At 36.9% G+C, this 11,496-nt stretch overlaps 1 protein-coding gene across 2 annotated transcripts; it reads left to right on the forward strand.

Annotated features, from left to right (window-relative positions):
* The first annotated feature begins 477 nt into the window (after positions 1-477).
* On the forward strand, positions 478-11,496 carry LOC148923908 (putative disease resistance protein RGA1). 2 transcript variants are annotated; one of them, XM_089060171.1, is made up of 3 exons: positions 564-776; positions 1,536-1,632; positions 8,153-11,496. In XM_089060171.1, exon 3 carries the CDS (start codon positions 8,202-8,204, stop codon positions 11,406-11,408), a length of 3,207 nt encoding a protein of 1,068 aa, XP_088916297.1. In that variant the 5' UTR covers positions 564-776; positions 1,536-1,632; positions 8,153-8,201; the 3' UTR covers positions 11,409-11,496. The 2 variants fall into 2 exon arrangements, 1 of the variants encoding a protein (XP_088916297.1); XR_016132409.1 differs by lacking the exon at positions 8,153-11,496 and adding an exon at positions 3,782-4,125 and having other exon boundaries at positions 478-1,632.

Consider the following 11,496-nt stretch of genomic DNA (forward strand, 5'->3'; position numbering starts at 1 on the left):
GAGTATTATAAATTAAGAACCATTAGGAATAAAACAAATACAGTATATTAACTGGTTACCTAATTACGGAATTGGGCCACCTTAAAAAGCCTAATCAATACTACAGATGCAAAAGCAGCCCAACTTTATGGGCCTCTTATATTAAGCCCACCCCATCTTATACAAATTGAATTAAGTTTTTTATTTTAATAAAAAATTATAGTTTTAATTTTATTCTATGTGACTACTTTTCAAATAATGTCATTTTCATCAATAATGTTAATATTAATTGGTTGGTTGAGGGCACTGCCTCAAGATAAGAATGTTGATAAGAATTGGTTGGTTCCTTTGTTCATTCCTCCCAACTCAAACATTATCACTATTATTATCGTTATTAGAATAGTTTTAATTGGCTCAGTTTAATTGTCAAAAAGCAACGGTCGTCCGGCGTGTGAGGCCACCGCGCGGTCGTTGTCCACGTCAGCAATTACACAGCTGCCATACATTGCCTTAATTAGAAATTTATACAAAGATCAGTGAGAAGCCAAGAAATTTAATCGCCCTAAACATTTTGACAATTCTTGGCTTCTCACTATTCTTTGTATAAATTTACTTAAAAAGGCACATATTCATCCTAGCTTGTTTATGCCACATTATTAAAACTCAAACCTAAAAAAAGCAGATCCATCACTCAGAATCACACATCCATACAGCCCTCTATCCTGCACCGTGAGTCGTCCGCCCCCATCGCTCCCGTCATCGTCCCCCTCGATCGGCCATCACACAGCAATAGTGCAGTTAAGTCATGCTATATATGTCACCACTCTTTTCAGCCTATTTTAACCTTTTTAATTTTAAATTTGTGACACAAAGATATTTATGGGCTACCTGAAGTTGTTTCATAATGTATACAAAGATATTTATTGGCTATTTTATATTCATTCTTTTTGTCTATTTTTTGCCATTTTATTCATATCTGAAAGATTATAAACTTTTGATAACTGTTTAATTTTAAATTAACTTTTTAATTCTTAATTGGTTCTATCTTATCTACTGTATATCTTAGTTAACATGTTTCAATAAAAAAAATGAGGAGATTTAAATTTTATTTTTCTTAAAATTATTTATAATGATCGGAGACAACTATTTTCGTTTCTCTATGATTTATCCATATGAACTCTATTCGGTAATAATATGAAATAGAATTATTTATAATTATTCTCTGTTGTAAAATAGAACTGAAATTCGGATATATAAATCCTGAAATGAAATGACGAGAATAATATGAAATTATGAACTATATTTTGTTGGCTTGAAATGATACTTCTCTCAATTACAGAAGGATTAGTACACATATATTGAAAGACTAAATTTCTACTTTATTCTCTAATATCCATCTTTACTTAATTTGGCTAAATTAGTAAGTATTATCTTGATTTGTCTCTTCATTCCAAGATTCTCTATTTCTATTTTTGTAATAATGTCATTTTTAAGCTAACTTGTTTGTTGGAAGTGTCATGTGGTAAATTCAACCCATCTTTCTTTTTTAATTGAAGGTCATTTAATTTGTCGCTCCTACACACTGACGCTCAGCCCTAGCCCGCGGCGTGGGGCTGCCTCGCGTGGTTGTCCGCCCCATCTCCTTCACAAAAGGTGCAAGCCGTAGAGGCAAATAAGTCATCACTCTTTTCAGTAAACGTTGTTTTAAATTTTATTGGAACTGAATTAGAAGTAACGTATAGAATTTTAGAGATTATATTTAGAGCCTTAGTTTGAGGTATATCGGTTATTCAAAGGCTCAATTGTTCAATGAATATGACATCTAAAGATCCTAGTATATGTAGGATCTAACCCTATTTTATTTGACTCTCTAAAGAATCAAGAAAAAAATCCGAAAAGCTAAACATTGATCTACTTAACAATATAAACGCATAAAATGCAAAAAGATATTACTTACAAGATTATCTCTACCTAGAGCTATAATCTTGATTATCTCTGTCTAGAGCTATAAATGCTTGGTTAAATCGAACAAGAGATTCGATTGGGCAATGCTAGTTTAAAATCGTTGACTCTTTTTACCCATCAAACACCAAAATCTCTTCTCTCATTGCCCAGTATATGTTAGACCTTTAATAGGCCTAATGGATTCGAGAGAGCGAAAACCCTAGTTGGAGTTATATGAGAAAATAAATCTCTTATTTCATCATTCTTAATTCTCATCAAATATCTCCCAAACCTGTATTATGTATGAGATACAAAAAGATATTCCCATTCTAGTGATACAAAACTATATCTAGTAAAGTAAATCATATCCTTAAAACTATAATACTACCTCCATCCTCTAAATTTTGACACAGTTTACCATTTCGGTCCGTCCCTGAAAGTTTGACACACTTCACTTTTACCATTTTTGGTAGTGGACCCCATATTCCACTAACTCATTCATACTCACATTTTATTATAAAACTAATACTTTTAAACATCCCACTAATTTTTTCAACTCACTTTCCATTACATTTCTTAAAATCCGTGTCGGGTCAAAATACGTGTATCAAAATTTGGGGGACAGAGGTAGTAATAAATAATAAAATAAAGCTAATACTCATATAGATTCTCCATAAAAGTCTAGGTCCCAATCAACCCCCACACCTTGGTGAAAATCCACCTTGCCCTCAAGGTGGAAGTCATGATGGGATCAAACTTTAATAGGCCTAACGGATTCGAGGGATCGAAAATATGAGTGGCGTGAAACGCTAGAATGAGAAAATAAATCTCTTATTTCTTCATTCTTAATTTTCATCAAATATCTCCCAAACCTTTATTGTATATTAGATACAAAAATATTTTCACATTCTAGTGATACAAAACTATATCTAGTAAAGTATATCAAATGAAAAACTAGTGTGAATCATATCCTTACAACTATAATTATAAAATAAAGCTAATAATCATATAGATTCTCCATAAAAGTCTATGATACAGACCAAACTGGAGAACTCATACCAAAATATTAGAAGAAAGAACACATTTTTTCTATACACCCCACACCAGTTGTTCTCACAACTAATGTGGGAATTGAGTCCTTATAATAGTCTAGTTCCCAATCAACCCCCACAGTTGAAAATCACCTTGCCCTTAAGGTGGAAGTCGTGATGGGATCAAACTTGACGTTGATTTTGCTCTATATGCAAATCAGCAAATGCCTCCGTCAGTTTATTGAGAATTTCTTTCATCTCGGTGAAGATGTTGGCATCTTGATCAAATTCCCGGACAAATAGCTTCTAATAATTCTTTCCATGAGCAACTAGAATTCAAACTTCGGATTGTCGATCCGTATCAGATAACTCGAAATAATCAAAATATTCTTGAATAGCTAAAGTCCATCTTACGGGATTAACACCAGAAACCCAAGGGGCAGCACAACGGACATGGTAGGAGAACAGTAAATCAATAAAAGCGCTCATTGTTAGACCTTTAATTGGCCTAAAGGATTTGAGAGATAGTTCTAGCGTTTCATTCTTAACTCTCATCAAATATTTCCCAAATATTGTTAAGTTTTGGAGAGGAGATAAAAAAGATAGTACCTCCGTCACTGAAAATTTGATACACCCTTCGTTTCTTTATAGTTGAATCATTTTTTCATTTTGGAAAGTTTTTTCATAGTTGAGTATTTCCATATATGGTAATTTTTTTGTCTTTCTTACTTTTCTCTCTTACTTTATTCTCTCTACTTTATTCACTTTATGCTTTATTCTCTCTACCTTTTCTTCTCTCTTACTTTTTTTATCTATTTATTTAACAGACACAACATTCATTTCTAAAACTCCGTGCCAAAAAGTTCCGCCTCAACTATGAAGAAACGGAGGGAGTACAATTTACTATTTCGCTCCGTCCCTAAAAATTTGATATACTTCACTTTTACCATGTTTGGTAGTGGATCCCATATTCCACTAACTCATTCCTACTTACATTTTATTATAAAACTAATACTTTAAAAGTAGGACCCACATCCAACCAACTTCTTCAACTCACTTTCCATTACATTTCTTAAAATCCGTGTCGGGTCAAAGTGTAGCAAATTTTAGGGGACGGAGGTAGTATTTAAGAAAGTAAATTAAATCCTAACAAACTAAAAAAGAAAACAAATCAACGATTCCTTTTCGGCAATTACCAAAACCTCTTCTCTTCATTGTCCAGTATCCTTGTTTTTTCGACTGCTGCCATTTTTGCATCTCTTTTATTGATGGAGGGACGATGCTACTGGTTCCGCTTCTCCTTCTTACCAGCATATTCATCTCTCTTTCTCTAACTTTAGATTTCCGCAGAACACCCAAAATCCGTTTTTTGGTTCAACTTTTTGGGTTTCAGTCAGTACCATTTTCTCCAATTTTGGTTTTCAAAATCGGAACTGTGATCCAGTTTTGAGCGCTTTAGAAATTAATCTTGATCAGTTAGTTGGAAATGAATTTGAATACATCAATCCGTTGAATGTTATGTTGGGAAATAAACGCGAGCAATCACGAATATAAAGGAGAATGAACAACGAATTGTTTACCCAGTTCGATACAAAGTGTATCTACGTTTGGGGGCAATGCCAAGCCAGGGATTTCACTATATAATTTCAGGATAATTTTACAATGAAGAAGCACCTCTATTTATAAGCAAAATAGAGAGCCCTAATTATAGTGAAACATATTCTATAAGGAAATATCTTCTATAGAATAAATCTATCACAAGGAAATATACTTCAAGGAAACAAATCCTAAATATGGTAGGAGATATTTTAGGCTCCATAATTAACAATCTCCCACTTGGAGACTAACAACTCCTAAACAGCCATATCCTCGTGATCTCATCCATGCATCCGCTTAGCATCGCCTAACCTTCTCTTCAAGTTCCAAGGCCAATTGAAGCTATGCATAGCTTCAATTTCTCTAAGGTCACCACCTTAGTAAACATGTCTGCTAGATTCTCACTTCCAAGTATCTTCTCAAGTTGCAGGATTTTCATCTCCACTAGGAGTCGAATGTAATGATACTTAAACTCCACATGTTTTGTCCTAAAATGAAACGCTGGATTCTTTGCCAAGAAAATAGCACTCTGACTATCACTGTAGAGTCTGCTACTCGTGTTCTCCTTCCCAAGTTCATCTAAGAAACTCTGCAACCACAACATCTCCTTGCTTGCCTCCGTCGCAGCTTCATATTCAGCTTCCGTAGTAGACAAAGCAACGGTCTTCTGTAACTTAGAAGTCCATGAAATAGCAGTACCACCATAAGTAAATACATACCCGGTTGTGCTTCTTCTCCCATCAAAATCATTGGACAACAAGCCTGCATCCACATAACCTGCCAGCTCGACATTCTTGTCATTAAAACATAAGACTCTTTCTGCAGTACCTCTCAAGTATCTAAGGATCCATTTAACTGCTTCCCAATGTTGCTTGCACGGATCACCCATGAACCAACTCACCACTCTCACTGCTTGTCAATATCAGGCCTCGTACACACCATTGCATACATAATACTGCCAATTGCTGAAGCATAAGGAACTTTTTTCATTTTAGCACGTTCTTCTTTTGTACTCGACGACTCCTTCTTCGACAGCTTGAAGTGACTGCCCAAAGGCACACTTACTTGCTTCGAATTATCCATGTTGAATCTTTCCAAAACCTTACCAATATAAGCAGCTTGCGAAAGATACAATTTTCCTGCCGCCTTGTCACGCTCAATTCTCATGCCCAAAATTTGATTAGTCTCTCCAAGATCTTTCATGGAGAATCGTTCAGACAATTGCCTTTTCAACTTATCCATCTCCTTTGGATCACCTCCTGCGATCAACATATCATCAACATATAATAACAGGATAGGATAGCTCTTGTCAAACCTCTTGTAGTTACAACAATGGTCAGCATAGCATCTTTTATAGCCAATCTCCATCACAAATCCATCAAACTTCTTGTACATTTTCTGCAACAACCATACTCAACACTAAATGAATAGTAGTCAGTTTCACAACAGGGTGAAAACATCTGTATAATCAATACCATATCATTGCTCAAATCTCTTGATAACTAGCCTAGCCTTGTAGCGCTGCTACCATCAGCTTCACCATTGATTCAATAGACCCACTTGCGAGCCTTTTTCCCTTTTGGAAGTTCCACAAGCTCCCATGTGCTATTCAGAAGAAGAGAGGCAAACTCGTCATCCATGGGAATTTTCCACCTTCGTTTATCAGGGCCTTCTCCTGCCTCTACATAACACTTAGGATCACCACCATCAGTAAGTAACAAATAGAAATTAGTGGGCAAGTACCTATCAGGTGCACATCGCTCTCTAGACTGTTTAGGTAGCGGAATAATCGGTGGTGGGTGCTTTATTCTTTTTCAAGCACCTCCAAAGCAACATAACCAAAGATACGTAGGTAAGATAGATTCACCTCTTTTCCTGTCTAAACCTCCTTGGGTATCCGAAACTCCAACGGAACTGATGGACCTCTATTGATTAGGAATGCAGCTGTGCTGACTCATCTGCCCAAAAATTCTTTGGCAATCCACTTTTCAACCTCATGCATCTTGCTTTCTCATTTAACGTTCTGTTCATGCGCTCTGCGATTCCATTCTGCTGTGGAGTTCATTTCCCAAATGTCATCAGCCAGATGTACTTTCCCAAAATCGCCAAAAACGTAGTCTTCCATTATCTCCACATTGCAGCAGGAATGGAACGACGCTCCGGAATCCAATACCCACGATTCCATCGGACTACTCACACTCAAGATCAACGCCTCGCCTTCGTCATCAGCCATGGTAGCGTTTGCTGTATTTTTCTATTTCTGATCCTTATTCTTATATTTCTTCGGTGCCTCACATTGATTTCTAAAGTGCCCAAACTCATCACAATTCTAACATTTAACTCGATCCAAATCCTTCTTGGATTGGCTCCTTCCTCTGGATTTTGATCTTCCATGATTTTGTCTTCCCTTCGATCTGCCTCTCTGTCTTGTATTCAATACTAATCCAGAAGTAGAATATCCTGATTCTTTCCGGGGAAATTCCTCACCAATCATCAAATCTCTTACTCTGTCAACTGTCGTGTTTGTCTCTGCAGCAGTAACTGCTGTCACTGTGCCAACCTAACTCTCAGGCATGAACGATAGCAAAATTAGGGCACGAATTTCATTAGCGAATTTAATATCAACAGTTGCGAAGTAATCATATCGAACTCGTTGAGATGTTGTTGCACCTCCTTTCCCTCTTGCATTCTAAAATTAAAGAATCGTCTAATCAGATTTACCTTGTTTGCCGTTGATGCTTTCTGGTACATATCCTCCAAGATCTTCATCATCTCCTTCATCGACTTTGCTGCAGTCATGTGATAAGCAACCTCCTTGGACAACGATCGCCTAATCGCGCTCATCGCTTTTCTGTCCAGCAGCTCCCACTCCACCGGTTCCATCTTTTCGGGTTTGGCTTTTTAAGGTTTCCACAGATCTTTACCGTACAGGTAATCCTCAATCTGCATCTTCCAAAATCCAAAATCAGATCCGTCGAACTTCTCTATAGCAATCTTCCCGTCGATCCCCATCATGATTTCTACCTCTTAAACCCTAGGCTCTAGATACTAGTTGTTGGGAAATAAACACAGACAATCATGAATATAAAGGAGAATGAACACAACGAATTGTTTACCCAGTTCGATACAAAGTGTATCTACGTCTGGGGGCGATGCCAAGCCACGGATTTCACTATATAATTCCAGGATGATTTTACAATGAGGGAGCACCTCTATTTATAAGCAAAATAGAGAGCCCTAATTCTAGTCAAACTAGGAAACATATTCCATAAGGAAAATCTTCTATGAAATATACTTCAAGAAAATAAATCCTAAATATGGGAGGAGATATTTTAGGCTCCATAATTAACATGTTAGAGATTAGCCTTATTGTTAGAGATCTGACCATACAAAATTACAAGGAGAAGTGCAAGAATCTTGGTTACTAAATTGATCGTTGGTTACTTAATTGGTTGATGTTGTTTGCGAATAATCAAACTGAAATATTTATTTTAATCAAAATATTCTAAAAGTTACCATATGTGGTTTTAAAAATTTTAATTTTTGGCATAATGTTAATCCTGACGTATTATGTAATAACCAAATTTTATAACTAATGATAGGTGAAAAAAGCAGCTCCAAAAGTAAGGAAAAGCTTACTTAGCAGTGAAAATGGCTGCTGCTGTAATTTCTCATTTGGTGGATAGAGTTTTAACATTCATAGAAGACAAGATTTGGTATGAAGTTAATTTAGTGAAAAACGTGAAAGATGATTTACTCGATCTTTCTAAGAAGCTCGAGAAGATCGGAGAAGTGTTGGAAGATGCAGAAAAGAGAGCAGTTAAGGAAAAAAGGGTCAAAAGTTGGTTGAAGGAGCTCGAAGCTACTGCTTATGAGATGGACAACATTTTGGATGAATGGATCTACGATCTTCTCAAACATGAGAAAGAAGCTTCTGCAATGCCTGAGCCTGAGCAAAAGATTGGATACACCTTCATCTTGTCTCCAGGTGTATTTCTCAAGAATCTTTTTGATAGTCATGACACTGCAAAGAAAATAGAAAAAGTGAAAGCCAAGCTTGCCCAGATTTTACAGGAGGGAGATGATTTTAAATTTGAGTCCAACTCTCCACCCGCAATTGATCATGTGCGAGAACAATCCACATCTTCGATTGACTTGAAGAAAGTTCATGGGTTGGACATACAAAGGAAGAAGAATGATATAGTGAGAAAACTGATGCTTGATGCTAAAAGTACCCAAATTCTATCTATAGTTGGGACGGGGGGACTTGGGAAGACGACCCTTGCTCAACTTATTTTTAACGATCCTCAATTTGAGAAAGATTGGTTAAAAATTTGGGTGTGTGTTTCTGATCCTTTTATTTCTACCGTAGTTGCAAAAGATATTGTTGAAAGTGTGGGAACTGAAACAATTCCTCCAAATACCAACCAATTAGAATTGGTATTACGAAAAGTAAAAGCATCTGTTTTAGGAAAAAGGTTTCTTCTCGTCCTTGATGATGTTTGGACAGAAGACAGTGACAAATGGAAGGACTTGAAAATCAATCTCGGATATGGTGCTGCAGGTAGTAAAATTCTGGTAACAACAAGAAATAAAAGGGTAGCTAAGATGATGGATACCGTAGACAGTGATATCTATCACCCAAAAGAGCTTAGTCTTGAAGAGTGTTGGTTGTTGTTGCGTGACGCGTCCCTTGCAGGAAAGAGTGAGGGGGAACGTGAAAAATTTAAGAAAGTGGGCATGGAAATAGCTAGGAAATGCAAGGGATTGCCTCTTGCTGCAGTTGTTTTAGGAAGACTTTTGCGGTTCAAGGATTTGGACGGGTGGAAACATGTAGAAAAGAGTAAAATATGGGAATTAGATAACGAGGAAGTCAAGCTTTTTCCTCATTTACTTTTAAGCTACAACGAATTGTCACCGGCTCTTAAGCGTTGTTTTTCATACTGTAGCGTCTATCCTAAAGATCACCGAATTCATGCGGAGACTCTAATAGAAGAGTGGATGGCGCAAGGTTATCTGGGCTCAGTTAGTGGAAACGGTGCAGTGGAAGTCAAAGGGTGGGAGTTCTTGAACAATTTAGCAATGCGTTCATTGTTTCAAGACATTGAGAAAACTGAGTCAGGGGAGCAAATAGAATGGTGTAAAATGCATGATATAGTACATGATTTTGCTCTATTTCTTAGGAAGAATGATTACAAGGAGAGAAGTAGTTGTCAAGTTTGTGGTCCTTCGTTGGTTTCTCATGTCCAAGAATATCGGAGTCTATCGTGGGACTACAAAAGTCGTCAATTTTGTGATTGCATGAAAACTCTCAGGGTGTTAAGAATTAAGCAATTTAGCCATTCTATTCCAGTAGGAATAGAAATGTTAATTCACTTGAGATGGTTGGATATTAGTAGAAATGAATCGTCAAAGGATTGCCTTGAAATCATATGTAGGCTTTATTTCTTGCAAACTCTTATCTTATCACGTTGCGACCTAACAGAGATACCACAACAAATAGGTGATTTGGTTCAGCTAAGACGACTTGATTTACATATGAATAAAGACTTAAAGGAGTTACCAGAGAGCATGGGCCGTTTGGTAGAATTGCGGACTCTTTCCTTAGCATACTGCAATCTAGAAGAGATTCGGACAGAAATTGGGAATTTGGTGCAGTTAAGAGAACTTGACTTAAGTGGTAATAGAGAATTAAAGGAGTTACCAGAGAGCATGTATAGTTTGGTTGAATTGCGATCTCTTTCCTTAGAAAGCTGCTCTCTGGAAGTGATTCAGAAAGAAATTGGGAATTTGGCCCAGTTAAGACTACTCAACTTAAACATGAACACGGAATTAACAGAAATACCAGAGAGCATCTATAATTTAGTTCAGTTAAGACATCTTGACTTGAGTAGGAATTGGAGAATAGTGGAGTTACCAGAGAGCATTTGTAGTTTGGTTGAACTGCAAATCTTGAAGATTAAAGGCACTGGTATCAACTGCCTACCTGAAGCATTAGGTGAGTTAAGTAATCTTCGAACACTGGAACTGTGTCCTTTTAAAGTAGGAAGTGAATACAACAAGTTGGGTTTTTTGAAAAAGTTACACCGTTGTCTTGTTGGATCTCTGAAGCTGGAAATCTACTGTAGTAGTGTGGATGAAATGGTGGAACTGGTTGAGGATGCTCGACGAGCACAATTAAAGACGCTCCTTCAAAAACTCAAAACACTTGAAATATCTTTCGAGGATGCGATGAATGAAATGGAGCAGTCATCAGTATCATCTTCTTCATTGTGGATGGAGTTTGTAGAAGCTGTCATGCCCCATTACAACTTGAATCTATTCGTAATAAGGGGATATAAGGGCTCCAGGCTTCCGGATTTTATGTCACAGCCTCTCAACTTTATAAAAAAGATTTATCTGTTTGATATGAGTGAGGTGTCATCATTGCCGGCTATGGGGAAACTACCTTTCTTGGAAAGTCTCAAATTTTGGAAAGTGGGTCAATTGATGTTTGTCGGAAGGGAGTTTTTAGGAATAGAATCTTCATGTGATGATGTTGTTGTTGCATTTCCTAAACTCAAGAAACTGATATTTACATACTGCTCCAAATGGGAGGAGTGGGAGGACATAACAGAGGAAGAAGAAGAAGAATCTGCTGCCATCTCCATCATGCCATGTCTCACACACTTGTATATCACTGGATGTGAGAATTTGAAGGAGCTGCCGCATCGCCTCCTGCATAAGGTCTCCTCGTCTTTGCAGTCGTTGATCATTTATGAATCAACAGAGCTAGTAAAAACATACGGAGAGGACAAGGAAGGTTCAGCTTGGAGATCCATTTCCCAACATAATTCCCAACTTAAACTTCGCAAATAGTCTGTGCGTTTGTTTTACTTTTTGAGATTGAATTTGGGATTATGATATGTATTTTTTTCTTTAATCATAGATGGATACTTTTTTCCTT

This window comes from Salvia hispanica, chromosome 6 (assembly GCF_029641045.1).
Source record: "Salvia hispanica isolate PSC_SH4W2 chromosome 6, Shi_PSC_v1, whole genome shotgun sequence".
NCBI lineage: Eukaryota > Viridiplantae > Streptophyta > Magnoliopsida > Lamiales > Lamiaceae > Salvia > Salvia hispanica.

Bases quoted from the DNA above. Each gene is read 5' to 3' on its own strand.
- LOC148923908 (XM_089060171.1), top strand. From the start codon at position 8,202: ATGGCTGCTGCTGTAATTTCTCATTTGGTGGATAGAGTTTTAACATTC.